The 27,394-nt window shown below is 47.1% G+C and overlaps 9 protein-coding genes and 2 long non-coding RNA genes across 17 annotated transcripts; 6 read left to right on the plus strand and 5 right to left on the minus strand.

Annotated features, from left to right (window-relative positions):
* Window positions 1–265: 265 nt before the first annotated feature.
* LOC136186226 (DBH-like monooxygenase protein 1) lies at window positions 266–3,057 on the minus strand. Its single transcript, XM_065973492.1, has 14 exons — window positions 2,693–3,057; window positions 2,492–2,638; window positions 2,260–2,433; window positions 2,123–2,206; window positions 1,880–2,059; window positions 1,722–1,824; window positions 1,500–1,666; window positions 1,394–1,451; window positions 1,243–1,328; window positions 1,147–1,185; window positions 1,035–1,094; window positions 854–981; window positions 637–799; window positions 266–584 (listed from the first exon to the last, which is right to left on the minus strand). Exons 1-14 carry the CDS (start codon window positions 2,966–2,968, stop codon window positions 426–428), a joined length of 1,824 nt encoding a protein of 607 aa, XP_065829564.1. The 5' UTR covers window positions 2,969–3,057; the 3' UTR covers window positions 266–425.
* A 1,136-nt stretch (window positions 3,058–4,193) lies between these two features.
* LOC136186222 (uncharacterized) lies at window positions 4,194–8,386 on the minus strand. 2 transcript variants are annotated; one of them, XM_065973483.1, is made up of 5 exons: window positions 8,181–8,386; window positions 7,977–8,119; window positions 7,839–7,931; window positions 7,255–7,779; window positions 4,194–7,199 (listed from the first exon to the last, which is right to left on the minus strand). In XM_065973483.1, exons 3-5 carry the CDS (start codon window positions 7,849–7,851, stop codon window positions 4,252–4,254), a joined length of 3,486 nt encoding a protein of 1,161 aa, XP_065829555.1. In that variant the 5' UTR covers window positions 7,852–7,931; window positions 7,977–8,119; window positions 8,181–8,386; the 3' UTR covers window positions 4,194–4,251. The 2 variants fall into 2 exon arrangements, with proteins under 2 accessions (XP_065829555.1, XP_065829554.1); XM_065973482.1 differs by having other exon boundaries at window positions 7,839–8,119.
* On the plus strand, window positions 8,115–10,048 carry LOC136186235 (negative elongation factor E-like). 3 transcript variants are annotated; one of them, XM_065973503.1, is made up of 14 exons: window positions 8,115–8,161; window positions 8,219–8,553; window positions 8,600–8,678; window positions 8,733–8,779; window positions 8,839–8,898; window positions 8,965–9,087; window positions 9,141–9,193; window positions 9,251–9,296; window positions 9,348–9,417; window positions 9,464–9,500; window positions 9,561–9,615; window positions 9,666–9,780; window positions 9,829–9,849; window positions 9,907–10,048. In XM_065973503.1, exons 2-14 carry the CDS (start codon window positions 8,482–8,484, stop codon window positions 9,957–9,959), a joined length of 831 nt encoding a protein of 276 aa, XP_065829575.1. In that variant the 5' UTR covers window positions 8,115–8,161; window positions 8,219–8,481; the 3' UTR covers window positions 9,960–10,048. The 3 variants fall into 3 exon arrangements, with proteins under 3 accessions (XP_065829575.1, XP_065829576.1, XP_065829574.1); XM_065973504.1 differs by having other exon boundaries at window positions 8,154–8,355; window positions 8,424–8,553; XM_065973502.1 differs by having other exon boundaries at window positions 8,154–8,553.
* Window positions 9,893–11,545, minus strand: LOC136186231 (26S proteasome non-ATPase regulatory subunit 5-like). The gene has a single exon (XM_065973497.1). The coding sequence runs from the start codon at window positions 11,543–11,545 to the stop codon at window positions 10,034–10,036; it is 1,512 nt and encodes a 503-aa protein (XP_065829569.1). The 3' UTR covers window positions 9,893–10,033.
* Window positions 11,546–11,562: 17 nt separating this feature from the next.
* Window positions 11,563–12,893, plus strand: LOC136186261 (U11/U12 small nuclear ribonucleoprotein 35 kDa protein-like). The gene is made up of 7 exons (XM_065973534.1): window positions 11,563–11,692; window positions 11,741–11,818; window positions 11,874–11,939; window positions 11,991–12,061; window positions 12,121–12,211; window positions 12,268–12,343; window positions 12,405–12,893. The coding sequence occupies exons 1-7, from the start codon at window positions 11,575–11,577 to the stop codon at window positions 12,601–12,603; spliced, it is 699 nt and encodes a 232-aa protein (XP_065829606.1). The 5' UTR covers window positions 11,563–11,574; the 3' UTR covers window positions 12,604–12,893.
* Window positions 12,628–14,504, minus strand: LOC136186253 (uncharacterized). 2 transcript variants are annotated; one of them, XM_065973526.1, is made up of 5 exons: window positions 14,434–14,504; window positions 14,189–14,375; window positions 13,979–14,130; window positions 13,836–13,927; window positions 12,628–13,761 (listed from the first exon to the last, which is right to left on the minus strand). In XM_065973526.1, the coding sequence occupies exons 2-5, from the start codon at window positions 14,373–14,375 to the stop codon at window positions 12,741–12,743; spliced, it is 1,452 nt and encodes a 483-aa protein (XP_065829598.1). In that variant the 5' UTR covers window positions 14,434–14,504; the 3' UTR covers window positions 12,628–12,740. The 2 variants fall into 2 exon arrangements, with proteins under 2 accessions (XP_065829598.1, XP_065829596.1); XM_065973524.1 differs by having other exon boundaries at window positions 14,189–14,459.
* LOC136186265 (uncharacterized) lies at window positions 13,716–15,477 on the plus strand. Its single transcript, XR_010669714.1, has 4 exons — window positions 13,716–13,934; window positions 13,995–14,164; window positions 14,228–14,389; window positions 14,439–15,477. It is a non-coding gene; the product is annotated as an uncharacterized lncRNA (long non-coding RNA).
* On the minus strand, window positions 14,867–16,241 carry LOC136186262 (defense protein l(2)34Fc-like). Its single transcript, XM_065973535.1, has 5 exons — window positions 16,149–16,241; window positions 15,875–16,100; window positions 15,666–15,817; window positions 15,514–15,605; window positions 14,867–15,441 (listed from the first exon to the last, which is right to left on the minus strand). The coding sequence occupies exons 2-5, from the start codon at window positions 16,059–16,061 to the stop codon at window positions 15,009–15,011; spliced, it is 864 nt and encodes a 287-aa protein (XP_065829607.1). The 5' UTR covers window positions 16,062–16,100; window positions 16,149–16,241; the 3' UTR covers window positions 14,867–15,008.
* Window positions 16,242–20,089, plus strand: LOC136185887 (multifunctional alkaline phosphatase superfamily protein PehA-like). The gene is made up of 23 exons (XM_065973097.1): window positions 16,242–16,383; window positions 16,437–16,661; window positions 16,723–16,811; window positions 16,868–16,969; window positions 17,028–17,139; window positions 17,194–17,315; window positions 17,368–17,424; window positions 17,478–17,588; window positions 17,654–17,725; window positions 17,773–17,908; window positions 17,962–18,054; window positions 18,107–18,174; window positions 18,229–18,291; window positions 18,344–18,351; window positions 18,406–18,463; window positions 18,514–18,818; window positions 18,930–18,971; window positions 19,026–19,084; window positions 19,136–19,350; window positions 19,405–19,559; window positions 19,604–19,642; window positions 19,690–19,846; window positions 19,904–20,089. The coding sequence occupies exons 1-23, from the start codon at window positions 16,251–16,253 to the stop codon at window positions 19,991–19,993; spliced, it is 2,511 nt and encodes an 836-aa protein (XP_065829169.1). The 5' UTR covers window positions 16,242–16,250; the 3' UTR covers window positions 19,994–20,089.
* On the plus strand, window positions 19,999–25,467 carry LOC136186247 (uncharacterized). 3 transcript variants are annotated; one of them, XM_065973518.1, is made up of 16 exons: window positions 19,999–20,847; window positions 21,163–21,366; window positions 21,420–21,545; window positions 21,600–21,676; window positions 21,735–21,872; window positions 22,076–22,256; window positions 22,316–22,540; window positions 22,601–22,696; window positions 22,759–22,893; window positions 22,956–22,991; window positions 23,055–23,156; window positions 23,208–23,902; window positions 23,956–24,620; window positions 24,723–24,793; window positions 24,840–25,079; window positions 25,141–25,467. In XM_065973518.1, exons 1-16 carry the CDS (start codon window positions 19,999–20,001, stop codon window positions 25,345–25,347), a joined length of 4,047 nt encoding a protein of 1,348 aa, XP_065829590.1. In that variant the 3' UTR covers window positions 25,348–25,467. The 3 variants fall into 3 exon arrangements, with proteins under 3 accessions (XP_065829590.1, XP_065829588.1, XP_065829589.1); XM_065973516.1 differs by having other exon boundaries at window positions 23,956–24,793; XM_065973517.1 differs by having other exon boundaries at window positions 23,962–24,793.
* Window positions 25,468–26,551: 1,084 nt separating this feature from the next.
* LOC136186263 (uncharacterized) lies at window positions 26,552–27,363 on the plus strand. The gene is made up of 2 exons (XR_010669712.1): window positions 26,552–26,875; window positions 26,924–27,363. It is a non-coding gene; the product is annotated as an uncharacterized lncRNA (long non-coding RNA).
* The last annotated feature ends 31 nt before the right edge of the window (window positions 27,364–27,394 follow it).

A 27,394-nucleotide genomic window follows, 5' to 3' on the forward strand; every position in this document is an offset into this window, starting at 1 on the left:
ATTTCTGTTCCATTTCTGTCAACGAGCACAGGTTGATTCCAAAAGAAGGGCAACGTCTACAAAGTATAAAATTTATTCTTGGGGAGCTAAATTACAAGTGATCCAGCCTTCATGAGTTGCACCAGGCAATGGAGCAATGTGCTCACTCTACTCAAAGAGATCATAGGATTCGCGTTGTCATGCTTCCGGAGTGCTTGAGACTAATCATGTCTGAAAGCGGATATAGTAATACACTGTGTCTACCTACCTAAAGGATGACGTCAAATATTCTGCTATCTCTTACTTTATTTCTTCTCCCGTACCACAACTGTGTTCGGGTGCTCAAACATATCTCTGGCTCTACAGACAAACATAGGGAACCAAAGAAAAACCAATTGCTAAACGATTGCTAAATAAAGAACAAAAACGGAGAAGTAGACAGTCACTCAAAGTGCCCATTTCTGGATCACGCCAAACAGAAGCAGCCAAGAGAACACTTTCAAAGAACTTTCGCCATTCACCAGTCCGTCGCAAGAGGTTTCAACCGGCGTTTCAGTGGGCTGTGAATCTATGCCCTGCGGCATCTTGAACACTGAGGTCCACGGCTAAGAATCAATTATGACTTCTGTACATAGACTTTCTAATTTCAGTGCTTACAACAAGTAAACCCGATGTTGACGTACAAAATACGGTTTTGTCAGAATTTGATAAATATTTATAGTAGGCAGTTTGAGCTTCGGCGTGCGCCGACACGTTAAGAGTATCTAAACCAACATAAAGGTCTGGTATACTCAGTCCTTTGAACCGAGCCCAACCGTTGCTAAATAAACACAAATAAAATAATTGACATTAGAAGGTCGTATAAGCTTCTTACTCGCCAGCTTGGCGAACGAAATCCAGGAAGACAGAAGTAGTGGGCATGCTCACACAATTTTGAAGGACGGGGGCAGGGTAGACGGTTAAATAAGCAAAACACATCTCCTCTTGAGTTCCTAGACCAGCCTGCAAGAAAATTTAGCAAAGAGCTATGCTGCTATGCACGCACAACAACTTACAAAGGTGTTGGCCGAGCGATCAACGGTACTGTACGTACACTCTGTCACTAGTAAGTCTCCCTACAAGAGAATATATATACACTTGAGATGCTAGGTACGCCTAACGTCTGACAGGATATATTTTCGTTTCCCTGACTGGACGCACTGTATCCTGGATACACAAAGCCCCCCTATGTAGCAGAATATCTACATGATCAATCTACGTTACTTGATAATTGAAATCATAGTTGTCGTTTCTAGCAATATCCGGCAGTTCTGTACCATCGCGAAAGTGACGAAGTCGCAGAGCTCGTCCTAAATGTCATACATACTCAGTTTAGAAAGCTACTATTTATAAAATAAATAATTACAATATCTACCTGCAGTATGCGCATGTAAAAGAGTGTACAGTACAGTGACACCATCATCTGGCAATCCCTATTATCAAAGATGAGCCTCGTTAGTCAAGACAAGATGTTTGGTTACCGCTTTGGTGCAATCTGATGGGCATAGCGAAGACACTTTGATGGCTTTTTGCTCGGCTGGCAGAAACATATTTACGCCTATTTGATGACCAAACGAAATTGACGACGCCTTGTACTTCCGCTCAGACCGTGTGTAGTAAAACCGTATGCCTGAATTGTCAGAATGCCCTTTAGGATCATACGGTGATACAGTAATGACTAAATTCCAGGCCGAAATCCAAACCTGAATATTTATTTGGATTGTCATAGTGAGTCTCTATCAGAATGGTGTACAATCCGCTATCACCGCCAAACGGAAGCCCAACATCAGACGGAAATCTTTCTCCCTGCACAGCCAAAGGAAGTTGTGTATACGAGGATGCTATCTATAATTCCACTCACCCGTCCACCTACTGCCCAAGCAGCTACTGGAGAAGCTCCTCGGCATTTTGATACCTCATCCGGCATGTTTGCACCGCACGGGGCGTCGTGATCGAGTTGAAAGCCAGTGATGTTGTTGCACCGATAAATAACGACGTGATGAACAAATCCTTCGTTGCCTGCCTGAATCACAGGATCATACTACATCGTATATAATATTAATCACACTGAATAAAAAAATAAAGATTTCAAGAAGGACAGCACCCCGATTATATTCGCTTCTGAGCTGAACTTGGGCAAAGTGAATGTTTTGCACCAATAGGTTGTCTCAACAGGAGGCACATATATCTAAAAGAGACATATTCTCTCTATCTTTGGAATATGACCTCCACTGTCCGCACGTTGTCCATCTTTGCGTCGACGTGCATGACGTCATCGGGCATGGGAACATCAGTCACCCTTCCGTCGAGCAAGTTCACGCTTCTCCATCCCTTATTTTGCTCGTGGAACTTGAGCGAATCCGGCGAGTCTGGATCTTCGGCGTTGTACGCCCATATCAGTCGCGACGTGCCGATCTGCACACACACATGGACTTCCGGTAGACTACTCAAAAGTTCGGACCCCCGTGCATACCTCAATCGAACGGTCGTTAGGTTCACAAGCGCGCACTTTTCGCTTGAATTCTAGCGTCGTTATTTGATTTGTCTCTGACGACGACAATAGTTGGACGTCTTGAATGGGATCGATTGCCGGCAGGGTCCTGCCAGTTGACATGCGATCCTATCAATCGTGATTGCGTCATGGTCTCTCATAATGCAATGCACCGTGACTCACCTGTAAATATCCTTCACCGTCTTTGACCCAACCCGTTACAATGTCCGAATCAGGCATCTTGCCGTTGGGAGATATGCCCAGTCCAATCCAGCCCGGCGTGTTCACCTGAACGGCGAACGTGATGGTCCCTGCATTGTGGTCCACGCTCCAATAGAGCCAGTAGTTCTCCGCTTCGTCGAGGCTCAGCTTGGAGGGATATTTTTGGCTCAGTTGAGGGTCTGCCGTCAGTGAGCTCGCAAGCTGCAGAGAGAGAAGAAAAACGACGACTGAGAGCATCTTTGTGGACACAGTGACGAACCCGTATCACACTCCCACAACAAAAAACAACACTATTTTTAGACGAGTTGTGACTACAGAGATGAGTTGTGATGTACTCCTTTCAAGTCGTGGCCACCATGATGTTGTGATCCAGTGTTCGTGACATCAAGACGGCTCACAATTTAAAAATGATAAGAGATCACAATATTGTACACTTTGCACAGCAAGTAGTGGACCTTTCACTTCGCACTCTGTTGCGTTTCAAGCGAGTTTTCTGAGTAGCAGCAGGCTTCTTGTATTTGGGCTGCTTGTTCTTCATTTGTACTGCTATTGCCATGTCGATGACAGCCAGAACAGGATCGTGGTCAACGTGCGCGTTATTCTCGACGATATACGACACGTCGCCGACGTTGTGCATCACCTCATTTAGATTTTCCGCACTGTCCAGGTGAAAAGACTGCACGGAAAATCGTCTCTCCTCAGCGACGAAATTGCCACCAAATACAAAGTAGTCAATGCACTGATAACCCTTCCTTTTCTCCTGTCGTCTTTCACTGATTTCATAGGAGGGCAAGATATAATGCATGGACTTGGGAAGATTCTGGCGAGCATTTGCAATATCGAAATTGAAATCGCCGCCCAGCACGACAGTCAATCGTTTTCCGACCAGAAAATTGTCCCTTAACAGATCAGATCTAATAGCCTCGATGAATTGCACCAAAGCCACAAATATCTCGCTTTTCTTCTCATCGGTCAGCCCACTGCCTATATTGGGACCATGCCAGCTAACGACCAGCACGAAACTACTCGGAACGGCCGTGACGTGCAGAAGAACAATTCGAATTCGACTTCGAAGTCCCCATTCTAAGAGGAGGTTGCCTTGTCTGCTGCCTTGTCCAAGTTTTTGTTCGACGATCGACTCCGTTGTTCTGTTGCCGATGCGCTCTTGTCTCGTCACGCGACTGCTGCGCCACAAGAGTCGCGCGTCGTCGCCGGACGATACCTGCCACTCGTTCGGGTCGAGATCGTGCTTAGAGAGAAGATTGTTGGTCGCTAGGGAACATTCCTGAGCAAATATGACGTCAGGATTCACGGCATCGAGTACGAAGGCTATGATGCGATGTCGACTTGCAGCACGGCTACCAGCGCTCGTGCCGAAGTTCACAGAAAGGAATCTCACAACAGGGAGAGGCTCTCCCTCCATAGCGTTTACGATAGCCGTAAGTTTGACACCGGATGCTGTTTATAAATTCTAATAATCAATATAATCGACAGACAGACCCACTCAACCGAAACGCTTACTAACATGAACTGCCTTCATCGAAACGAGACACGTCGGTCATGTTTACCAGCGCTTCTAGTTTGGCGGGAATTTTGCATAGTTCAGCATTCTCGTAAATACGAATAGAACCGCCCACAAATGTGATGTTATTCATATGGTCAATATTTGCCAAAATGGAATTCTTGTAGATTTCAATATGAGTCGTAACTTTGAGCAAAGAAGTGAATCCATTTAGGTGCTCGAGTTTGGGATTCTCATAAACAAGCAAATTGTCACCGATGCTCAACAGGTTTTGAAACCCGTCGATATCTGCTAGAATTCCATTGTTGGATATCTTTAGTTCGTAGCCAACAGACATCAAAGCCTCCAATCCGCTGACGTCTTTCAATTGGTCGTTATTGTGAATCCAAAACGTGCCGCCGATGCGAGTAACGTTCGACAGACCGTCAATGCTTTGTAAAGCCAAATTGTCTCGGATCTCAAAGTCACCCTCTACGTTCTTCAACGAGGAGAAACCGTTCAACGTTTCCAGCAGGTCGCAGTGAAACACTCGTAACCAATCGCCGACCTGAACGAGCTTCGGAAACTCGAAGGACGTCATAGCGTTGTTGTCGTGAATACTCAAATAGGAACCGACCGACGTCAATGCGGGAGCTGACAGACGTGAAAGGCGGTGATTCGAAACGACGAGAAAATAATCGTCGACTGTTTGAAGAGACGATATGTTGAGAGACAACAACCGGTTGAGCAACTGAATCTGAAAGTATCTTCCGACGCTACGAAGGTTGGGAAGATCAAGACTTTTGATTCGACTTCCACGAACAATTTGAAAGTATTCGCCGACAGATTGAAGGGACGTCAAGAGCAGAGACTCCAAAGGAGAATTACCACTCGAGAGTAGAAAAAAACCGGAAACCGTTTGTAGGGAGGACGCGTCGACGACGGCTAATTTTTCATTGCCAGCCAGATTAAAGTAAGATCCAACGCGACGAAGGGAGTGAAGGTCTAATTTCGTCAATTTGTCACTTTGGCTGAGCTGAAAATAATCGTCAACGATTTCAAGTTTGGGAATATAAACGGTTTCCAGATCTCGACTATTGGAAACGAGGAAATAATTGGCAACTCGTCGCAGGTTACTCAGATCCAAATGCTTTAGCAACTTATTGCTATAGAGACTGAAGTAGTCGCCGACCGTTTCGAGTGACGGCAAATCGAGTTCGACGAGCGCGTTGCAGTCGCGCAAGTAAACAGATCCGGAGACGTTATAAAGCGCTGGAGCTATCATTCTTTCTAGTGATCTGCTTTGATAGAAGTGAAAAACACCGTTGACTTTTGTCAATTTCGTTAAATTTACGCGAGTCAGGCCGTAGTTTAGTGAAATGTAAGAGTTGCTGTTTATAATTTCAAGATTAGGAATGTCGAGAACACCCAAGCTCGGACTGTTTGTAATCTGCAACGCATCGCCGACTTCCCGCAACGACTGCAGACTGAGCGCCGCCAGATTTTTGTTGTTCGTTACATAGACGGCAAGTGAAACGTTGACGAGAGACGACAAGTCGACGTTGCGAAGTCGATCGTTGTGATCGAGATTCAGGTCAGCGCCGACAGTCTGAAGAGACCCCAAGTCTAGGTCAACCAGCTGATCGCTGTTGCGCATTCTATAATAATTGCCGACGTTTATAAGCGACGAAAAATCGGCATGAGCCAGCAGCACATTTTGGTAAATGTAAACGTGATCGGACACGTTCCACAGTGACGTCAAATTCAGCGAAACGAGTTTTGCGTTATACGAGATTGAAACGTAGCGGCCTATTGTACGAAGATTGGCAGCGTTTATCTCGATCAGACGATAGTTGTTGTAGAATTCAAAGTGGCCACCCACGTGCTGTAGACTATACAGGGACAAAATTCTCATTTGCCTGTTGTTGTACGACGAAAAAGTGTCCGTGACCGTTTCGAGCGTTTGAAAGTCGACGACACCAAGAATGGGATTGTTGCGAACGTAGACGAAGCTGTCGACGCTTTTCAATTTTGAAAATCGCACTTCTTGCAGTGCAAGATTGCTTTCGACAACGACGCTGCCCTCGACACTTTCGATGTTGCGAAAGCCACTTGTATTTTGCAGGCGATCGTTTTGGCCAACGTAGAGGTTGCCCCCGACGTATTTACATTTGGCCAATCCCCTTGGGCCAAGCGTTGTGAGTGCATCGTTGCTGCTCACGGTAAAAGAGTCTTTCACGTAGCCAAGAGAACTCAGCCCTTCGATATTTTCAAGTTGATCGTTTTCTCGTATGGAAAGATAACCTCCGATGTAGGTCAGACTTGATAATTGGTCAATATTTTTCAGCTTGGCATTTCTATACAGATTGACATTTCCATTGATTCTTTGTATAGAACGAAGACCGTCAAGATTTTCCAATGCATCGTTGAAAAAAAATGAAAGTTGCCCGCCTACAAATTCTAATGATGTAAATCCTTCTAGTGACGTCAGATGCTGATTGTTTTGAACGATGAGATCGCCGTTGATGCGTCGAAGATTCTGCAGGCGACTGACGCTTTTCAGATTCGTATTCTGAATGACAAGTCGACCGAGTATGACTTCGACGCCATCGAGTTCGTCCTCGTCGCTGTCAAAGCCAATGAACAGTTCTCCGGATACAACTCGCGTCGGCGAACAGGTTTTGTCAAAAATACTTGTGTACGACACTTGGCAAGAGAGGTTGGCGACAAAATTTATCAAAGGATCGATGTGGGCCGTTTTGGATTCGACGAGAGATAATCGTCCTGCAACGTCCATAGCTGTGACGTTTGGCTTTTGGCTCAATTCGGCTTCTAACCGAGCCAATCGCTCTGTAAAATCTGATTCCGACGCATTTCCTTGCAGAGGCAAAGCGTTTAGATCTTGCAATTGCGATTCCAGCAGGACAATTCTCTCTTCGAGTTTTTGAATTGTCGCTGAAGAGTCATCTGCGATGGATCAATAGCAATTAACCTTCAGTCACATGCAATCTTTCTCGCTCACCTGTTTGAGGTCCAATGACGCCCACCATCAAAAGAATAGCCAAACTGCAAGCGGCCACAGCCAAGCAGAGCGCCGCAAATGCAATGCCCCAAGTACTACGCTCTGTGCACGATCGTTCTTTGCGCTTACTTGCATCGCTGATGTCGTACTTGCGTCGAGTCGAAAAGACGTAAGCAGGCGAGCGTTGCGCGGCAAGCGTTCCTGCTGACATATAGTAACTTTCTTCGTCCCCGAGTTCTTTGCTTGCTTTGCCATTTTCCGTCTGCTTCGCCGGTGGCACGTACGTTTCCCCGGAGTGCCGGAGTCCGTCTTGGACTTGGGCAGGTGTCAAGTAGTCCGAATCATCTGCGGTGCCTGGAGACCAATAGGCGTTTTCTTCTTCTCTCTTTGCATTCAAAGCCGAATACGTCCTGGATTGGTGTGATTGCGCGTTTTCTCCTTCGTGCCCACCCGCATTGTCCGCCGACTTCGTTATCGCAGCGGCCTCATAATCTGGCTTATACGTAGGATTCTGAAACGTGTAATCTGAAAAAGAAGGTCTTGAAAAGCCCAATGACAACGCCGTAAAGACGCATGTATATTACCGTTGTGAGCCATTGCCTCAGCTACTCACTTGACTGCGCACACGTGCACTTGGATGCCACACTAGCAGGTGTTTAGCCTCCGCGAGGCCGTCTCTATGCTATCTTTGTTTACGTTTACTACGTTTGATTGTTGTTTACGTTTATAAGATTGCATAGCTAGACTGAAACAGGTTGAGCAGTGCAGTTTTCAAGTCAAATGTACTTCTGTTTCAATTTTAGGGGTGGATCTGCTCACGTGAGTGAGGTTGTTAGTTCACGCGACACACTTCCTCTCGCCGGATCTGAGGAGTGGAAACTGCACCAACTGAAGACTCCAAAAAATTGTCAGTAGATACAAAGTACCTTTCAGCACATCTCTGATTCAAAAGAGCCTTGCACAGACAAAGACGTGAGTTTTAAAGGGAGACTGCACTTCCACGAAACTACATCATGATGCCGGACTACATCTACGTTTCTGGAGGAGTTTTCTGCCTGCTTTGCACAGACGACTTGTATCTGGCTTCTCAAAGACCAATTGGTTTGCTTTCTCCGTGCTCCGTGCTCCGTGCGTCGTCGAAAAACAAGAAAGCGTTCTGTTGTCATTAGCCTAGCGCGCGCTCTAATAACACTTCGTTTTCTGCGTTTTTCGGCCAAGCCACCGAGAATGATCAAGTCTCTTCCTCTCACACCTCAAGAAGAGTCTCTTAAACAAAAATATGCTATTCTTCGCGAGAAGGTTTGCTTTCTCGTTATTTTCAGCCATTGCTCGTCATCATTCTCAGAGGGAAGCGGCAAGAGCAGCGGCTGCAGCGGCTGCAGCGGCCTCTAGCGAAAAAATTAGCAGGCCACCGGCAAAACGAGGTTGAAGAGACGAACAGAAGAAGTGAATTCGAGCCGAAATCGTTCTCTGTGTAGTGGCGCGAGTTGATCATCAAGCGAGGTCAAAAAAAGTCGCATCGGAGGTACTGTATATAGGCAAAATAATTTGATGATTGTGTCTTCACTTTGTCTACCGTTTCAGAATCAGTCGTCGGATAAGATTGGCTTCAAGAGATCAAAGAACTTGGAAAAGAGACTCAAGGTGGATTAATATAATCAATAAGAGCCCTTCAATTCTGTCAATTTTATTTGACATTTTGTTGATCAGGAGCAAGCTAAAGAGCAGAAGGGTCCTCGTTACGAGTCTTGGACGAGCTCCAGTGCTGCTACAGGCATCGATGCAGAAACACCAAGCGAGGAGCGGGACGACGGCGATCAGCAATTGCCAAAGGCGAGGAACCGATTTGAAATGCGCCGCTGAAGTTGCATCTATATGCGTACTAGAAACCTGCATCTGGGAAAGGAACTGGAAAGGCTATGAAGGGTCTTTATGAGAGGTAAGAAATCTAATACTTTCTTTATTCTACAAACTGTGCGTATATCTATTATGGCAGCTTTGTTCCGGCTTCGGGGCGGCCTGGCACTGTGCCAGCGATTCGAGTAATTGATTGGTATTACTGTGGAATTTGGCCAAAGATGTGTTTTGCTAAGGGAAAGAAGTTGTTTGTTGAATGCTGGGGTGTGAAGGAAGGGGATCTTAGGGAAGCGTTTGAGTCTATTGGTTAGCATTCAGCACGCTAATCATGGCTTCAATTTTGATTGGTTAGGGCCTCTGGCGGATTTTGATCCGGCACCCAATCGAGGGTGAGTGGACACACTCTTTAAAGATTTGCCTCCCAATTACGTATTATCAAATCCTTTTAGGTATTCTTTTGTTACGTACAATAGCATCGAGACGGCAGATCTTGCTATTAAACAGGTATGTGCGTTATGAAATGCTGTCTCTGATCTCTGATCATTTGTTTTCAGCTAAACAATAAGCAGATTTCCAACTGCTCTGTCAAAGTTTCGTTTGCTCGAAATCAGCCTGGAAGTATTGACATCTCCCGAATAGAAGTTGTAGAGGGCCACGTGAGATCAAAGAGTAAGGAAAAGAAGTATGGTACTGGAATTTTTATCATGTTTGTTTCAGGTTCAGCAGCTTCAACTGAAAGTAGGAACGGAAGCTATAGAACAGGATTCAGTAGAATGCTTTCTTTTATTTCTTTAGGCCCTCTAAAGGATTCAAGAAAGCCCGTTGTCTATGACAATGATCCATTCTAATTAGACTATGTCAATGCAAAGGCTTAGGGTATCTGTATTTAGTTGCTATTACGCCACAAAATGTATATGTACGCTTAGTTTGAACCTTCCATGGCTACTGTAGATTGCGAGACAGCAAAAAAGGGGCCCTCCAAAACGTACGTTTTGAGTCGAATCACTGTCGGCGATCCAAAAATCATTTCAACGGCAGGCGATTCGGCCATCGTTTTGACAATTTCGTATTTCAATTCCCTTCCTTCTTTGCACGTCTCCGTGCTTCGATTGAGCACGTATTCGAGCAACCCCGGACAGTTGAACGTCTCCTGGAGGCCCCACTTATTGCTTGCTATGCAACACATTGCCCTCAATCCAGCCAAATGCAAATCGGCGAACGGCTGCTTCATGATGGACACAACAAGCGGCAAAGGACACGAGTCGACGGCCAAAAACCATTGGAAACTCAACTCGGACACGAATTCCGACACAAGAGACAAGTACTTCAGCGCGGATCCGATCGCGTCCAACGCACGGATTCGAAACGGCGCTGATCCCGATCTCACCAAGTCACCCAAGCGCGAAAACGCGTCTCGTCCCTCATTCGGTATCTCGGTGGCCAACGCGGCTCGTCCCGCCGCCGTCGAACCGAGCACTTCAATCGTGTCAATGGCGACTGCGACAAGCGAATCGTCGCCACTCGATAGCATCGTCAAAACGGACAGCAAGAAAGCGGGATGATCTTGACACGCGTTCGCCACGCGTTCGGCATCGTCAGCCAAGCAGAGTCTTCCAAAAAACTTCACGACGCCGGGAAGAATGAGAGCGGCGAGCGCGTCCTCGCCACTCAGCCACTTCTTCAGCATGTTCTCCAATTTCAGTGGCACCGATTTGCTATCTAAGTAGGCAAAACCGTGTGCCGTCGATGCAAGCTCGGAAAGCGATTCAAGAGCGTTGAGCTGAAGCAGGACGTCGGACGAATCCAATTCGGTCTCCACGTCGACAAAGAGGTTTGCTTTGACGCAGTGCTCGAATGCTTGGAAAGAGACTTTGGCCACGCTCACGTAGAAATCGAAAATTCTATGACGCACTATGTCGTTGGAATAGGACATTTCCTTGAAGATTTTCACGCGTGCCGGCGATAAAACTATTCGGACGTTCTCTTCAAACTGGGTAAGTGACGTCAGAATTTTTACGGACGACGTCGCACAGCGGAGACTGTTTTCGCCTACGATGTCGATGATGGGATCGAGAAGTGACGAGTTGGCCAGGCGGAGAGCTCCCTCCAACGATCGGGCCGTCGATTCGAGGCACGATAGCGCGATCGACTTCGTTCTTTCCGAACCTGCTGTTAGGAGTCTGAGAACGAGTCGATCGTGCTCCGTTGCTATTTCGAGTGGATCCAGAGCTTGAAGAATTTTTCTAAGAACCGTTTCGGACGCCGTCCTTTCGCTCGACGAGAGTAGAGTCGAAATTATTTCCGATGAGCGGACGATTTCTCGAATATCGTCTGGCGAGAGAGTCGATATAATCACGGAGAGCTGTTCTAAGCTGTCTGCCGTCGCAGAACGATCCTGCTTCAGCTTAGAAACCAATTTCAGTACTTCCGACATTGTTTTTGTCCGGGAATTGTCGCGCCCGGATGGGAGAAGAGTGGAGTCCGTTCGCTCGCCGCTACAACCCGCTGAAATGCGGCAGCATCGATGGAACCGACGATTCTGCACATGACAAGGGCGTAATTCGCGCTTTGAAAGCAGATTGTAAGCAGAAACGCTCGCTTACCGTGACGAGACACCTAGCCTTCGCAGACAGACCCGACAAACAAGTGAAAGGAGATAAATATCGCACAGTATTCGTTGCTAGGCTTAACAGAGACACGACTGAAGGTCTGTCAACAACGTACACTGAATTTCTATATAGATATTCCTATTTTGTAAGTAGAAAGCTTGACTAAGTATTTTGCAACTTTTGGAAAAATTCGGCACTGCAGGCTGGTTAGGGACATAGGTATTAAAAAAAACATTGCATATATCTATGTATAATTGATGTGTTCTGTAGTTACTGGCATGTCAAAAGGTTATGCTTTTATTGAGTACAAGCACAAATCGGATGCAGAGGAAGCTTGCCGGGTAGAGAGGAATTTTAGTGGAACGCTGAGAGTTTGTATCGTTTGCTTGCATTCTATTAGAAGGGGGACAAGGCGGTGCTTGAAGGGTACGAATTGTTTGTTGATTTTGAACGGGAGAGAACTCTGCCTGGATGGATTCCGCGACGATTGGGTGCAATTAAATCCATAACACTGTGAGTGTAGGCTTTTAGTGTTGGGCGGGAGTAGGTGGCGGGTTTGGAGGACGGAAAGAGTCAGGACAGTTGCGGTTTGGTGGACGAGATAGGCCTTTCAAAAAACCAATGTAAGGAAATACGATACTACATTTAGACATGTACGGTGAATTATAGCACATTTTTTTTCAGCTTTTTTAGAAAACCGGAGTCAGTGTCGCTACCTTATGGAAATGAGCAACGGACGCGTTCTGTTGAACGTCGATCTCATGACCGGCACAGATCAAGAAGTGGCGAACGTCGGCAGCGGCGGCACTCTAAAGACGGTAGACATCACAGGTCATCTCGGTCTCGGTCACCTTCGCGATATGAAAGAAGCAAAAAAAGGTGACGAACGCAGCTTTTTCACCAGATACATTAACACCTATACGCAAGAGGGATACGTACGTACAGTACAGCACATGTGGAGGAAACATATACAGAACTGCTAACGAGGCTAGGAGAGCAGTCAGGTGACTGACTGAGTAGTCAGACTGAACTAATCAAAACTACAGCGAGAATCACAGTGATTGTGATACATGCGGTTTTAGAAAGTCTCGATTGATTTTCTCCGCCTGTTGGTGGTGGGGCTGTCATTGTTGTCATCGGGTTTCCCACTTTATCTGTCACATTTGCAGTTGATTGCTGGTTGCCGGTGGTCGTAGCCGATTGTTTAGTAGTACCAACCATTGTCACTGTATTAGGCGACGGTTTCGATGCTTTTGTTGTCGCGACTTGTGGATTAGTAGTCGCAGCAGCTTGTGCGGCTTGAGTAGTGGTAGCGGCAGCTTGAGTAGTAGTAGCAGCAGTGGCGGCAGCTTGAGTAGTAGTAGCAGCAGTGGCGGCAGCTTGAGTAGTAGTAGCAGCAGTGGCGGCAGCTTGAGTAGTGGTAGCCGCAGTGGCGACAGCTTGAGTAGTGGTAGCAGCAGTGGCGGCAGCTTGAGTAGTGGTAGCCGCAGTGGCGACAGCTTGAGTAGTAGTAGCAGCAGTGGCAGCAGCTTGAGTAGTGGTAGCCGCAGTGGCAGAAGCTTGAGTGGTAGTGGCGGCAGCTTGAGTAGTGGTAGCAGCAGTGGCGGAAGCTTGAGTAGTGGTAGCCGCAGTAGCGGCAGCTTGAGTAGTGGTAGCGGCAGTGGCAGAAGCTTGAGTAGTGGTAGCGGCAGCTTGAGTGGTGGTAGCAGCAGTGGTGGCAGCTTGAGTAGTGGTAGCCGCAGTGGTGGCAGCTTGAGTAGTGGTAGCCGCAGTGGTGGCAGCTTGAGTAGTGGTAGCAGCAGTGGTGGCAGCTTGAGTAGTGGTAGCAGCAGTGGCGGCAGCTTGAGTAGTGGTAGCAGCAGTTGCGGCAGCTTGAGTAGTGGTAGCAGCAGTGGCAGCAGCTTGAGTTGTTGCGACAGCATTGGTTGTCGCGATTTGTTGTGTGGTAGCTGGCGCTGCCGTTGTGGGTGAGCTGAGTTCGCTGAATGCAGCTGACTGGACTTGCACCCAAAACGTGGCTCTTGCCTGCACGACTGTGCACCTAATAAAAAAACTTAGTTAATAAATGCTGCGTGTTGTACGTCTGTGAAATAATGAAATGCGGGCGTAACTAACAAAGCTTTGAGCTGTCCGGCTCCTGGACTCGGAGCTTTCCAGGTGGCACTAAATGACGAAACAGCGTTTCCGTTTTTGTGAGTTACGGCTCCCTGAAAAGTAAGGCTAGAGCGCCGTACAGCAGAAACAATAATCTCCTTTACCTTGCTTGTTGTGCAGGCTAAGTTATGAGCTTTTCCCGTATTAAAACTTTCAAAACTGCCTCTGGCGGTTGTGCTGGAGCCATCTGCAGCGCGAACTTGGCACATAAAACCTTTGAAATCGGAAGAGGCGGGGCTCGCTTTTTCAATCGTGACTGTGTTCAAGAAGATACATGAAGCAATGATCAGGTAGCAATGTGGGGGATTTCTCACTTGTATATTCTTTTCCTGGAGTATAACCGCCTGTTGCAGTTGTAACGACATTGTAAGGTGAAGCTGCAGTTTGACCGTTGACTCCGTGACCTGGAATCATGCTGCCGCATCTAGAAACCGGTGGTCCCGACGAGTAAGTCACGACAAAAGGGATTAAGATCGAAGTGAAGAGGAGAAGGCGAAGCATCTTGTTGAAAAATTGTAAGGCACGTGATACCGGTACCGCCTAGCTACGGTACACCCACGTCAGTCTAGAAATGAGCAACGGACGCGTCCTGTTGAACATCGATCTCATGACCGACGCAGATCAAGAAGCGGCGAACGTCGGCACAAACTGGAATACCTATTGGCATGATACTGATACAGGTACGGCTCCTCCCACTTCCCGCCCACTTCCCGCCCACTTCCCGCCCACTATGACGAGGGGACAAAAATACCATAGAGAGCCAATCGCGGCAGCGCCTCGATATGTCTTTTTGAGATAAAGGCTTCCTCACGTTTTCAACTAGTTTGAGCTTTCGTCGTTGGGACCTCTTTTCTTCTTACCTTTTGCACGTGAACTGGGTGAGGAAGCCTTGATCTCAAAAAGACAATGGCATATCGAGGCTGCGGTAGGGCGTTTGCTATTTTTAGCAACTTTGTTCCCCGTCTCATAGTGGGCGGGAAATGAGCCTACTGTACCAGCCAGGTGTGCGCGATTTTCATATACGCAGAGGTGATACATACGTACAGCACATGTGGAGGAAACATGTACACAACTGCTAAAGAGACTAGGCGAGCAGTCAGGTAACTGACTGAGTAGTCAGACTGAACTAACGGTTCAGCACAAAACTACAGCGAGAATCACAGTGATTGTGATCCATGCTGTTTTGGAAAGTGTCAATTGATTTTCTCCGTCCGTTGGTGGTGGGGCTGTCGTTGCTGTCATTGGGTTGTCCACCTTATCTGTCACATTTGCAGTTGATTGCTGCTTGGCTGTAGTTGTAGCTGATTGTTTAGTAGTACCAGCCATTGTCACTGTATTAGGCAACGGTTTCGTTGTTGCTGCAGTTGATTGCTGCTGGTTGGCTGTGGTCGTAGCCGATTGTTTAGTACCGGCCATTGTCACTGTATTAGCTGACGGTTTCGATGCTTTTGTTGTTGCAGCTTGTGGGTTAGTAGTCACAGCTTGTGTTGTGGGTGAACTGAGTTCGCTGAATGCAGCTGACCCGACTTGGACCCAAAATGTGCTTTTTACCTGCACGACTGTACACCTAATAAAAAACGTAGTTAATTAATTAATTAATAAATGCGTGTCTGTGAAATGAAATGTGGGCGTAACTAACAAAGCTTTGAGCTGTCCGGCTCCTGGACTCGGAGCCTTCCAGGTGGCACTAAATGACGAAACATCGTTTCCGTTTTTGTGAGTTACGGCTCCCTATTATGTTGAAGTAAGGCTGCTAGAGCGCCATAGAGCAGCAACAATAATCTCCTTTACCTTGCTCGTTGTGCAGCCCAAGTTTTGAGCTTTTCCCGTATTAAAATTTTCAAAAGTGCCTCTGGCGGTTGTACTGGAGCCATCTGCAGCGCGAACTTGGCACATGAAACCTTTGAAATCGGGGGAGGCGGAGCTCGCTTTTTGGATCGTGACTGTGTCCAAGAAGATACGTGTAGCAATGATACGGTAGCAATGTGGAGGTTTCTTACTTGTATATTCTTTTCCTGGGGTGTAGCCGCCTGTTGCAGTTGTAACGACATTATACGGTGAAGCTGTAGTTTGACCGCTGAATCCGTGACCTGGGATCATGCTGCCGCATCTAGAAACCGGTGGTCCCGTCGAGTAAGCCACGACAAAAGGGATTAAGATCGAAGTGAAGAGAAGAAGGCGAAGCATCTTGTTGAAAATTGCAAGGCACGTGATATCTGTACCCGCCTAGCTTACGTTATGCCGATAATATACACTCGGCCACCGTGGACGCACCTTGTAAAGTTTCCAGAAGAATCGCTAGGTACTGAGGTCTAAATTTACAGCAGCATTGCTGCAAACTGCAAGAATGTTGTTGAGTCACGTGATCAGATTATCATGGCCAGCATAGAGGCTTCTAGTGTCTTTATTGTGGCCTTGGTAGCACTTCACGTATCGAGCGCCACATCTGGAAAGAAGCCGATGAACTTCATCATTTTCAATCCCGATGAAATGCGTGCAGAAAGCCTGGGTAGGAAATGAGTAGGCCTAGGGACTCTTTTATCGAATACACAAAACAATTAGGCTGCTACGGTCACCCAATCAGCAAGACGCCGAATTTCGACGCTTTTGCAAAGCAGGGGACACTATTCGAGCAATGTCACACGACCTACACTGTCTGCTCTCAATCTCGAGCGAGCTTCATGACTGGATGGTACACCCACGTCAGAGGTCATAGAACTCTCTGGCATTTGCTTCACGACGACGAACCGAATCTGTTACGTTACCTCAAGAAGGCGGGATACACTGGTAAACGGATGATTGCTTGCACTGAATTCAATTGGTCATTTATCAATTATGGTATCCTAAGTTAACTGGTGGGGAAAGAACGATTTGCTTGCCGCTGATTCTTTCAATTCGAGTGTTACCTTAGCTATGCAGTCGGGAGGTGGTATGAATGTAAGCTGTTTGGCAGCCTACTTGTGTGTTTGCTGTCACGATGTACTGTGTTACAGGGTGATAACAAATACGATTTTGGCGTGCCTGGATACTACTCTTTTCTGTCCAAAGCCTTTGACGGCAACATGACTGAAATGTCAGACTATCGAAATGTTGAGGTGACTCATTTCGTGTGTGGTGTCTAAAAATGATACAGATCTATACAATTGACTTTAGGCGGCTATTGAATTTTTGCAAACGAAACCAGACAAACCCTTTATGTTGTACTTGCCGTTGACCAAGCCTCATCCTCCTTACTCAGCTCCTGAACCATTCTACAGCCAAATAAGTCCGCCTCTATTTATTAATCAATTGCTTTTTAAACCGGTCATATCTAATTTAGATCCCAAAGATCTTCCTGATTTGCGTCCGCCCGATTTGAAAGGCAAACCGGATTATCACCAACTCATCAGAAAATACAGGAATCTCACGAGCCTCGATGAAACTTTCTTTAAGCAATTACAGGTATGGTGTATTTGTTTACTACGGACTACCGTTTTTTGCATTATTATTTTAGGCAGTGTATCTGGGATCGATTTCGTTTTCTGATCATCTCTTTGGCATGCTGCTTCAGGTAGAGAGAGATTCATTGCAGAGATTTTAATTGTTTTTATTTTTTCATTGTAGGCGTTGGAAGAGACGGGCTATGCTGACTCGACGGCTGTCTTTGTATTCGCTGATCATGGAGACTACGCTGGCGATTATGGGCTTGTGGAAAAGTGGCCCAGTGGTCTTGAGGTGCAAATACTGGACTGTATACCGTATTAGAATTTATCTAATTCTAATTGATTTTCATTACATAGGACGTATTGACTCGCGTGCCACTGTTGGCGAGGGTTCCTGGAGGTGCTAAAAGTCACAAAGTTACCGAGCAGGTTTCTGTCAGTCAAATCAAGAATACCGTTTTTTCATTAGTCTATAGGTGCAACACATGGACATCGTCGCCACTATTCTTAGCCTTGCAAACATAACAGCCCAGCACACGCACTTTTCACAGGATTTGACACCGATTCTAATGGGTGCTGCAGGCGATCCTGAACGTGTTGTTTATGCTGAAGGTTAACATTGACACAATTTTCTCATACCGTTAGCCTAAGATTTGGACTATAAGGTGGATACGGTACAAATGAACCCCGTGACTTTGAGGGAATTTGCACTGGGCAAGAAGGAATGTGCAATCCAAAACAAATCTATTATCCGAAGGGTAGGACTGCTGTTCAAAGCTTTGTCAACGCCGCTGCAAATGTTCTAATTAGGCTTACAGCAGCAACGAGATCCCCTCAGCGTTTGCCGATCAGTCATGATAAGGACTCCCAAGTACAAGGTTAATTAATAATACCCTTTTCTTGCTTGATTTTGAATGAAGTTTCTGTGTTAGTTGGTGTATAGATCAGACGAACGCGATCCTGATCATTGTTCAGAGCTTTACGATCTTCAAAAGGTACTGTGAACGAGTTGATTACTCACTAATTGGTTTATATTTATCCGTTTAGGACCCAAGGTTAGTGACTCCGTTTCTCGATAGATATGATGTGTATCAGCTAAATTGTATTAGGGAGTTGAACAATGTATATAATGATTCCAGTTATGCGAGCATCAGACAGCAGCTTCAGGTTGTCTTTTAATGACTTAGGTAATCCACAGGCTATAGATGGTTGTGCAGGAGCAATTACTACTTTGGTATATTCAAACAAGCGATGTTACTCCTTTCAACGAAGACGGCCGTGGCTATTTTCCGCATTACAACAATACAAAGTCGAAAATCACAATAGAAATGCACAGAGCCGGACTTAATCCTGATGTCGTACTGGGAGAACAACCAATGTTGTATTATCCTAAAGAGACGAACGACTTGGAGTTTCTGAAAAATTATTACACTTCAACCCCAATGGGATATCGACTCAAGCATTGCGTTCACGAAGTACCCAGTGGCACTCGTGTAGAAGAGAATGAGCACGGAGGTCTTAGGCAAGTCTGTCATGTAGTGCTGAGCTTGATTATTGCATGAATAAATTAAACACTTACTCATTAGTTTCAAAGCGACGATTCGAATGTTGAATAAGTATTCTGCCTTTGTAGGCTCAGTTATCCAAACTCTGTTGAAGTCATTGACTTTCCGAAGTAAGAAGAAGAAGAAGAACGAGTCTTCTAAGCCTTTCTCTACTTGATTCTTAGATGTAGTCAAACGGTTGGGGGCCTTCAACTGCCTATCACACTGCCTCAAAAATCAAAAAGTACGTTTTTTGCAACGGTCAACTTGAAGGCTGCAAAATATCGTTCTATAGGTGATTTGCCTGAGGATTATGACGGATGGCTGGCTTACACAGCATTTCATACAACATCGTCTGAAGGCTTCTCGGCCTATCTCGGAAATTTCTCCGTTCCCAACGTTCCGGAGAAAGCTGCGAAAGTACTTTACCTTTTCACAGGACTGCAAAACAAGAACTGGATTCCAAAAGTCGATCCACAAAGTGAAGCAAAAGGATTTGATATCATTCAAGTCAGTAAACGGACAAGAACCACACGTACGTCTGTGACTGTAAAATTCTCTTAGCCCGTGCTTCAATATCCGTGTGGCACGGCACGTGAGTGGTGTGTCAAAAGCTGGTACGTTACTCTTGACGATAGAGTCGTAGTCAGCAAACCCACTCCAGCCCGTCCAGGGGACTCGGTATTTGGAAATATGACGAAGATTGGCCCCTATGAATGGTAAAGAAGCAATTGCTATCATTCTTGTACTGATTTCTCTGAAGGTACGTTGGTTCGACGGTAGACAAGACTACGTTCATTCGGTAGGCGCCTTTTTTAGCACAGCACCATTTTCGATCATTCTGTTTAGAGTCAAAAGGGAAAGACTCTCTCAACAGTTCTGGGCATACAACACTTTGGAAGGATATGGAGTGAAAGGATGCCCATATTATCCCATGAATGATTGCTTATTCAGCTCTCTGTCTCTTTTTTCTGGTGGGCAAATACAAAGCGAAGTCGACTGGCAGGTACAGTACTGTTAGTTTTACATTGTTCTCATGTCTCCTAGCCTCTTTGTTCCTTAGATTAATCCGAAGCCCGATCCTGACCTAAAATGCCACGAGAGCGTGAAGGTCTTGTCATCCAGTAGTGTTAAAATTGATTTTGGAAACTGACATGTATGCGTTTTCTTTCTTTTGGTGCAATGATGCTGCTGTTGCTGATTTTGATGTTGCTGATTGTTTTCTACGGGCCACGCCTATTTTTTCGAACCACCGCCCATCAACGTCAGAGTGCGGCTGCGCCCCCTTGTCAGTTCTGCAAAAAAGGCGAAGCAAACATGCTAGGAGGAAGTCGACGACAACAGGAAGCGGCCTATTACAACTCAAAAACGTACGCGCGCCACTTCCAGTCCTTCGTCCAAGTCTTACGCAGTCGCCTATCGGAAGACGATGTCGCCGACTTCATGGACGCCTACGACGACTACCAATCGTCGCGCCAACTCCGCGAATTCCTCAACGTCGTCGTGCCACTTCTCGACACGGCGCAGAAGCGCCAGAGCATCCTCGTCGCGCTCCACGACGTCCTCCCGCTCGCCGATCGGACAAAATACGAAACGATCGTCACGCAGTATCGTCTCCTTCCCTCCTCTCCCGCCGCCGCTATCGTGAAAGCGCCGTTGCAGTCGCGTCCGCGCTCGATGCCGACGCCGAACGGATGGGCGACGCCTCCGCCGTCCGACGTCGCGTCCTCGACCCAATTTTCGTCGGCGACGTCGCCGCGACGACGTCCGCTCTCGACGGCGACGACGAATTCGAACGAGAAGACGACGAAGTTGACGTTGCGACGCGCCGACGGGGAAAGTTTTGGTTTTAGCGTGAGGGGCGGGGCCGAGCATTCGCTTGGCGTTTACGTTTCGTCCGTCGACGACGGTTCGGTGGGGCAGAAGGCCGGATTGAAGGCAGGAATGCAGATTATGAAAGTCAATGACGTCGGTTTTGAAGGATTTACGACTTCGCAAGCTATCAGAGTACGTATCATACACAGTATCTCACAAGAAGTCTCTGTTCTCTGATATACAGTAGTCCATTATACCACGGATACTAGTCTCTTTTGTAATAAATTACAGTGAAATTACAAGAGACTGGCCAACAGACTCTCTTGTAATAAATTACAGTGAAATTACAAGAGGACCAGCCAACAGACTCTTTTGTAATAAATTACAGTGAAATTACAAGAGACTGGCCAACAGACCCTCTTGTAATAAATTACAGTGAAATTACTGGTTCTGGTTTGATAGCACGGGTTTAATTGATTAATTGGATTTCTTGATTTATTCTTTTAGTTCTTTCACGAGACTAAAAAGCTGCGGATGCATGTCGTCGATCGGGGTCGTTATCCCGGCACCTACGTCGCTCAGAGACGCTACAATTGGGTCGATCAGGCAGGTCGGCCAGTGTCGCCTCCTCCCCAGCCAAGAACAGTGAAAACGGGCGACGAAGAAGGACGAAGCGACTTGCGTCTGCTGTCGAACGCAGACGAGAAGAGAGTGGGATAACGCAAGGAAAGAACGACTGCTTTGATAGGCGTTTTTTCTTTCAGGTGAACGTCGTCGTCAGGGAAGGACAGAGACTTGGAATCAGTGTGCGTGGCGGCTCTGAATACGGCATTGGAATTTTTGTTTCTTCTGTGGTCGATGGTTCGGTAGCTGATGATGCAGGATTGAAGGTTGCAATAATAGCATTTGGACTTTCCTAATAAAGGAGTTCTCTTGTTTTGTAGGCTGGCGATCAGATTATCAATGTTAACGGAAAGACGTTTCTGCACGTTACAAACGAAGAAGCTATTCGAATCTTGAAGTAAGACAATTCTCTTAATCAAAAACCGAATCAACAGGGATTGCCTGGCTTGCTGTAGAGCCGAAAGTTTGACAATGATGATGATGACAATCAAAGACATAGGAAAAATTCCTTATTCTCTGGTGAAGTACGATCAGACGAAATGGGTCAGTACAAAAGATTTGCCGACGCAAAGAGACAGCGTACCCTATCAAAGGTAAAGTTTTCTATTTCATTGAGAGCTTACATACCATTCCAACGCGTCTAAAAGTGCAAAAACGCGTCTCTTAGCCGTTGGATCGAAGGGGGCCTCAGTAGATCGTGATCCTCCAACCAATGCACAAAACCATTAGCGTATTCGTATCGTGATAATGCACGTGTAGAACTCTAGCTACACACTAAAAGTCAGAACCTTTTCAGTGCTACCATGCCAACGCGAGGAAAGAAAGCAGACCGGGACTTGCCTCTGACTCGACGCCCACCTAGCTATTACAATTCATCGTCAGTGCAAAGCGGATTCAGCACCTTTAAGCCAGAAACATCTGCAGTGGAGGAAGAAGAAGAAGAATCGGAGGAAGAAAGACCGTCCCTCAACAAAAAGGTATGTATATAATTCAAGAGTTATATGACGTCTTCGCGAGAAATTCGTTGTCCTTTCAGCGTGCAGGATCAGCTGCTTTCAAACATGGAATGGGCACTCAACTAGTCTTGCGAACGACACAAGTGCACACGGCTCGAGGCCAAATAACGGATAAGGCTCGGCTTGTCTTGACGCAGCAGCAGTTCGACACGCTGGCCTATTATTTGGACGAGTACCAAGCCAATAGCATTTCTGTCGAGGACATGGCCGAAGTGCTTCTTCAATTGTTTGACACGCCAAAAAAGGTGAGAAAAGAATTGTAGATGGAGGATTGTTCTTAGTGATATTTGTCTCCTGCTTGCTAGATTGCTTTGCTTGTGGAAATACGGCAGATTATTTTGCCGAAAGACATCGATAAGTTTGAAAATTTGGTGATGGCGAGAGAAGTGGAGTCGATGAATGTACATTTTTTATTTGTTCCGAGTCTTTGCTCGTCTAATAGTAGACGCTTTGTGTGCGATAGAGAGCTCGATCCGAGTCAACGAATCGTTTGCTCAAGAGAGGCGAAACGTTTGACACGCCGCCGGTGAGACGACGTGCTGCCGACGACGAATTGGAAGAAGAATCAAACCGAACGTCTGTGACCGTTCAAGTTCACGTAAGTGCAACAGCCCAATGTACAGAGTATCGGTGCACGACGAACTCTCTTTGTCTTTATAGAGGACTTCGGCTGAAATTGCTCAAGAATCTTCCGACGTGATTTATTACGCGAATCTCCTGTTTTGACGTCGTAAAGATTTTTTCTGTTTTTGATTCTAGCGCGAAGACGATCGCCAGGCTTCTCTGTCAACGCACAAGACTCTAGTTGCGACTCTGTCTGACGCGCCTTCAGTCATTGAAGCGGTCAATGCCATAGCAGCGGTAAGAACTAAGAAGAGGACTTCGAACTTTCTGATTTTTTTAAAACTGTAGGCTATTGAAGGCGCCGACGACGATGAGGATGCCGAAGATGACGATAAAAAGCGTGGCAAAGAAGAGGACGAAGGACGCACTGAAGAAGACGACGAGGAAGAGGAAGAGGAAGAAAGGGAAGAAGACCGCGGCGGCGAACGTCAGCAGCTTTTGTCCGCCGTCGCCCAGCCAAGTCCGCCGCCAGTTTTTCGGGCTCCTTCACCGCCGCCTCAAGACGCGAGCGACGGAAGTTCGAGCGAGTCCGATGTGGAGGAGGAGGTAGTGGCGAGGGCCAAAAAAGCCGAGCCGAGTCGTCCGTCGCCGTCGCTCCGATTTCACGTGCCGCCACCGCCGCCGCCAGCACCGCAACAGGAATCGGACGAAGAAGATATCAAAGAAGAGAAAAAGGAGGTATTGCGACTAGTACCACAGATATCGGTTTCTGACGAGTCAGCGACTCCTCCGATTTTTCGCGTTCCGTCTCCGCCGCCTTATGATCAAGAGGACTCGAGCAGTGACGACGACGATGATGACGAGGAGGAGTCAAGCAGTACGAGAACGACACCATCCTCTGCAAAGAAGCCGGCCCCTATGGCTGTCTCGCTTCCTGGTTTGTCGGTAGGCGGGCTGGACTTAGTACGTTCGCCTAGCCAGCATAAGATGATTCACGAAACGTTGACGGAAAGAAGGCGGCGAATTCATCCGGGGAGCGTAAGGTAAGAAGGGCGTCGTTTGAGGCTTTAGGCAAGAGAACCTGCGTTTAATCTAGTGCCAGATCTAGGAGATCGGTTTCGGCGGATTCGGCGGCGACCGACGTTTCCGTTGACGATGACACGTTCGACGCGTCCTATCAGGATTCGCCTCCGGTACGACGAGACGAAGTCGGAGAACCAGAACAGTCTTCAACGCCCTTACGAAAGGATTTGGCGCCGACGTTTGAAGAGGAGAAGAGGAGGGAGAAAGAAGAAAGGAAGAAGAGATTGATTGAAGAGGAAGAGGAGAGGCTAGCTGCGGAAGAGGAGAGGAGGAAGAGAGAGGCTGAAGAAAGGAGGCAGAAAGAGGCGGAAGAGAAACGAAAACAAGAAGAGGCTGAAGAAAGAAGGAAACAGGAACAAGCTGAGGAGAAGAGGAGGCAGGAAGAGGCCGAAGCGAGAAGAAGACGTGAGGCTGAAGAGAAAAGGAAGCAGGAGGAGGCTGAGGAGAAACGAAGGCACGAGGAGGCTGAGGAGAAACGAAGGCAGGAGGAGGCTGAGGAGAAACGAAGGCAGGAGGAGGCTGAAGAGAAACAAAGGCAGGAGGAGCGAAAAGAGGCTGAAGAGAAGAAGAAGCAGCGAGAGGCGGAGGAACGAATGCGTCGCGAAAGAGAAGAGCAAGAGCAAAGAAGGAAGGAAGAGGAAGAAAAGGCACGAATAGCTGCAGCAGCAGCAGCAAAAGGTGAGCGTGGGGACGACGAGGTCGTCGACTCTCTTCCCCCCAAGCAAATTCGTCTGAGATTGAAGCGAGGCGGAAGCAATAGAGAATCTATGGTCTTTACAGAGGATGCTCAACGTGCAGAAGAAGCGGCGGCGGCGGTTGTTCAAAGAAGAGCTGCTCAAGAAATGGCAAAGGTCAGAGAGTCTAGAAAAAAAATAAATTAGCTACCTATCTGTGTAGGGCAACGATGCCGCACGGCCTGAAGATCTCTACGCTGTTCCTGTCAAACCAAAGAAGTTGAGCGGTACAACGCCACCGCCGCCAGCAGAGCAACCGCAGTCTCGAACGGTGGCGGGCTATACCGGACTTACCGGTGCCATCGTCAACATTCTCGTGCCAAAGAGTAAGCCGAAGTTAGGAATGGGTGTTGACGGCGGCGAAAGTACAAAGCAAAAGGCTGTGAGAGTGCGGCTTATTTCTGTAAGTTGCATGTATTGGGAAAATAGTTTTTTCTAAATATATGAACACGCGTTCCGCGCAGGCTGGTGGATGCGCTTCGTTGGTTGCGCCTCCTTTGAAGCTTGGACAGCAGATTCTCTCAATCGACAACGTTTCACTGAAGGGCAAGACTCACAAACAGGCCGTGGCGAGTATCAAAGAAGCGTTTGACAGTCGACGTACCGAAATGACGCTCACTGTACATGAAGACGAAGAAGTGGAAAAGATGGCAAATGCTAAACGCAAATGAAGTCAACGTAACATTTTACACCCACTATGGTTTTTCTACTATTTTTGATATGTTTTGTACGTGCAATCACGTGTATAGCAACATTTTCTCCGAGCAAACGTACATCGACAAACGTCTAAACATGCACGTGCTCCAATAACGTTTCTTGAAGTTTCTTCGTCTCGCCCGCTCTTTCAGTGAAGAAAGCTCCTAAAAAACAAAAGACATTATCTGTTCAATCTGTCCATGTACGTACCTTGTAGTCCTGCGTTCGTATTGGCGCAATCCAGGCTACACCGCGTGGAGGTTCGAACGCTGAGTAGCCCAAAAATGTTTGAGAGCGAGCCGTGGCATCATAGGCTCAACCACGACGGTGCGGCCTAGGATCGAGAACGGCTCTCCCACACCGTCCCCCCGACCTCGTTGCACCGCGACCCATGGGGCCATAGTCCTTCGCTTGAGAGGAAGCGGGACTACCGGGTTGAGGGAAGGCGCCGAACGCGAGTCCACACACAATCAGAGGCCAACAACGTGCTTTGAAATGGTTCTGGGAAGTCAGGCTATCTTTGGCTATAGGTCACTAAGCCGAGTGAGAAACAGCCACGAGACACTGGGCCCCCCACACGTTTCTTTGGCGGGAAAGTGAACTGATCTGAGCCTGACGCCCACTCGGTATTAACGCGGTACGCCAGGCTTCGCGACCCAAGCCGTCCAACGTGCCTTTTATGACTTCCCAGTGCCGTTCGCGCGCCACGAGAAGAACTCGCGCGACGCCCTTTCACTGCACCTTACAGTTTCTGCAAGGAACGGCAACCGACTGAGCACGAATAGTGTTGACATGATTGAGGCTTTCCCAACGCCGACGACCTCCAGGGTTCCGCCCTTTAGGCTTTCCCCACCTAACCAGAACTGATCTGTGCGCCGCGTGCAGCCGCTTTTATACGAAAGATGATGCAATCGTTATGCAACATCCGTTGATGACGGCATTGTCTTGAATTCACCGGGGCAACGAGTCGCTGGTTGGCTGAGAAAACTCGCGCCAATTTTCTACTTGTTCTTTACGGTATCGTACCTACTCAGATTTTGGCGCCTAAACAATGGCGGCTCCTCGTGGTCCTTCGCTTTATCGGTCGTTTTACTTTAGAACAGGCTTCGATCAACCATGGATCAACCTCAATCCGCATCGTTTCGAATCTGCCGCCCGAGTCCCCGTATAACAATCGCCTCTGCCTTGTTTTTTTCACTTTGCGTTTTTTTTCGGCGTGCAGACTCCGTCTAGCGACGTAGAGCGCTCCAACCGATTGGTGAAGATGCGATCTGATGCGAAGAGTTGGCAAAAAATCTCACAGGAGCCGATCGAAGAAACCAGCGGACCTTGCACCGTCAGAGAGAACTTTGAGGAAGGCGTTTCGATCCGAAAAGCTCAGAAAAGCAACGTACTACTGCAGCGAATTGTTCGTTGGTCCTGCGACGAGATGGGGCCCCCAAAGATCGAGACTCGAATTGACCTCCTGCCATTTGTATCACGTCATAGGATCACTCCTACATGGTAAAAATTCTACACATAATTTTATTAAGATCACTTTCATTTTCATAGGCTTCCTGTTTGAGCTCAATTCAAAATACGACCACACAAAGGCTTGTGTTACTGCTGCCATATAATCTCCAGCCTGGCAGATGAATCGTCGCATGACGATAAGTCAAATGGAGATGAAAAATCTGGAGCAAGAGCAGTCGGAAAAGCAGTGACGGCTTGAGGAGGAGTGGCGATGTGTGCTCATTGATCGGACCTTGCTCCTCTTCTTCGAGTTGCACTCTTGCAAGCTTGACACATTGAAGCAGCATTCAGCGGAGCTTATTCTCTTTCTTCTCATAGTTATTATAAGGAAACTTCACCCCTTCTTCACCAAAGGCCTGATGTAAAGTAGATTTGATGTGAAGAACTTATAATTTAGGAGATTGTCTATAAACTCTATCTGATTTGCTTCTGTTTTTATTATTTGAAATTTTTATTCGATTAAATTGGTGCGCGCGTCACAGGCAAAGCACGTGCTACACTGTTACTCAG

This window comes from Oscarella lobularis, chromosome 4, assembly GCF_947507565.1.
Source record: "Oscarella lobularis chromosome 4, ooOscLobu1.1, whole genome shotgun sequence".
Lineage (NCBI taxonomy): Eukaryota > Metazoa > Porifera > Homoscleromorpha > Homosclerophorida > Oscarellidae > Oscarella > Oscarella lobularis.

What these genes read in the sequence shown, in the direction of transcription:
- LOC136186226 (XM_065973492.1), bottom strand. Translation starts at nt 2,968, where the DNA reads ATGCTCTCAGTCGTCGTTTTTCTTCTCTCTCTGCAGCTTGCGAGCTCA. An exon ending in CTAACGACCGTTCGATTGAG is followed by an intron (nt 2,434 to 2,491) that starts GTATGCACGGGG and finishes GTGTGTGTGCAG; the next exon opens with ATCGGCACGTCGCGACTGAT. An exon ending in ACTATGATTTCAATTATCAA is followed by an intron (nt 1,186 to 1,242) that starts GTAACGTAGATT and finishes TTGTGTATCCAG; the next exon opens with GATACAGTGCGTCCAGTCAG.
- LOC136186222 (XM_065973483.1), bottom strand. An exon ending in CGTCATTGGACCTCAAACAG is followed by an intron (nt 7,200 to 7,254) that starts GTGAGCGAGAAA and finishes GATCCATCGCAG; the next exon opens with ATGACTCTTCAGCGACAATT.
- LOC136186235 (XM_065973503.1), top strand. Translation starts at nt 8,482, where the DNA reads ATGATCAAGTCTCTTCCTCTCACACCTCAAGAAGAGTCTCTTAAACAA. An exon ending in CAAAAAAAGTCGCATCGGAG is followed by an intron (nt 8,780 to 8,838) that starts GTACTGTATATA and finishes CTACCGTTTCAG; the next exon opens with AATCAGTCGTCGGATAAGAT. An exon ending in ATGAAGGGTCTTTATGAGAG is followed by an intron (nt 9,194 to 9,250) that starts GTAAGAAATCTA and finishes CTATTATGGCAG; the next exon opens with CTTTGTTCCGGCTTCGGGGC.
- LOC136186231 (XM_065973497.1), bottom strand. Translation starts at nt 11,545, where the DNA reads ATGTCGGAAGTACTGAAATTGGTTTCTAAGCTGAAGCAGGATCGTTCT.
- LOC136186261 (XM_065973534.1), top strand. Translation starts at nt 11,575, where the DNA reads ATGGGAGAAGAGTGGAGTCCGTTCGCTCGCCGCTACAACCCGCTGAAA. An exon ending in TAACAGAGACACGACTGAAG is followed by an intron (nt 11,819 to 11,873) that starts GTCTGTCAACAA and finishes TTTTGTAAGTAG; the next exon opens with AAAGCTTGACTAAGTATTTT. An exon ending in AGGCCTTTCAAAAAACCAAT is followed by an intron (nt 12,344 to 12,404) that starts GTAAGGAAATAC and finishes ATTTTTTTTCAG; the next exon opens with CTTTTTTAGAAAACCGGAGT.
- LOC136186253 (XM_065973526.1), bottom strand. Translation starts at nt 14,375, where the DNA reads ATGCTTCGCCTTCTCCTCTTCACTTCGATCTTAATCCCTTTTGTCGTG. An exon ending in TCCAGGAAAAGAATATACAA is followed by an intron (nt 14,131 to 14,188) that starts GTGAGAAATCCC and finishes TCTTGAACACAG; the next exon opens with TCACGATTGAAAAAGCGAGC. An exon ending in TAGCCTGCACAACAAGCAAG is followed by an intron (nt 13,928 to 13,978) that starts GTAAAGGAGATT and finishes CTTACTTTTCAG; the next exon opens with GGAGCCGTAACTCACAAAAA.
- LOC136186262 (XM_065973535.1), bottom strand. Translation starts at nt 16,061, where the DNA reads ATGCTTCGCCTTCTTCTCTTCACTTCGATCTTAATCCCTTTTGTCGTG. An exon ending in TGGGCTGCACAACGAGCAAG is followed by an intron (nt 15,606 to 15,665) that starts GTAAAGGAGATT and finishes TCAACATAATAG; the next exon opens with GGAGCCGTAACTCACAAAAA. An exon ending in GCCGGACAGCTCAAAGCTTT is followed by an intron (nt 15,442 to 15,513) that starts GTTAGTTACGCC and finishes GTTTTTTATTAG; the next exon opens with GTGTACAGTCGTGCAGGTAA.
- LOC136185887 (XM_065973097.1), top strand. Translation starts at nt 16,251, where the DNA reads ATGGCCAGCATAGAGGCTTCTAGTGTCTTTATTGTGGCCTTGGTAGCA. An exon ending in ACCATTCTACAGCCAAATAA is followed by an intron (nt 17,140 to 17,193) that starts GTCCGCCTCTAT and finishes TATCTAATTTAG; the next exon opens with ATCCCAAAGATCTTCCTGAT. An exon ending in AAGATTGGCCCCTATGAATG is followed by an intron (nt 19,560 to 19,603) that starts GTAAAGAAGCAA and finishes ATTTCTCTGAAG; the next exon opens with GTACGTTGGTTCGACGGTAG.
- LOC136186247 (XM_065973516.1), top strand. Translation starts at nt 19,999, where the DNA reads ATGCGTTTTCTTTCTTTTGGTGCAATGATGCTGCTGTTGCTGATTTTG. An exon ending in CGACTTCGCAAGCTATCAGA is followed by an intron (nt 20,848 to 21,162) that starts GTACGTATCATA and finishes TTATTCTTTTAG; the next exon opens with TTCTTTCACGAGACTAAAAA. An exon ending in CGGTCAATGCCATAGCAGCG is followed by an intron (nt 23,157 to 23,207) that starts GTAAGAACTAAG and finishes TTAAAACTGTAG; the next exon opens with GCTATTGAAGGCGCCGACGA.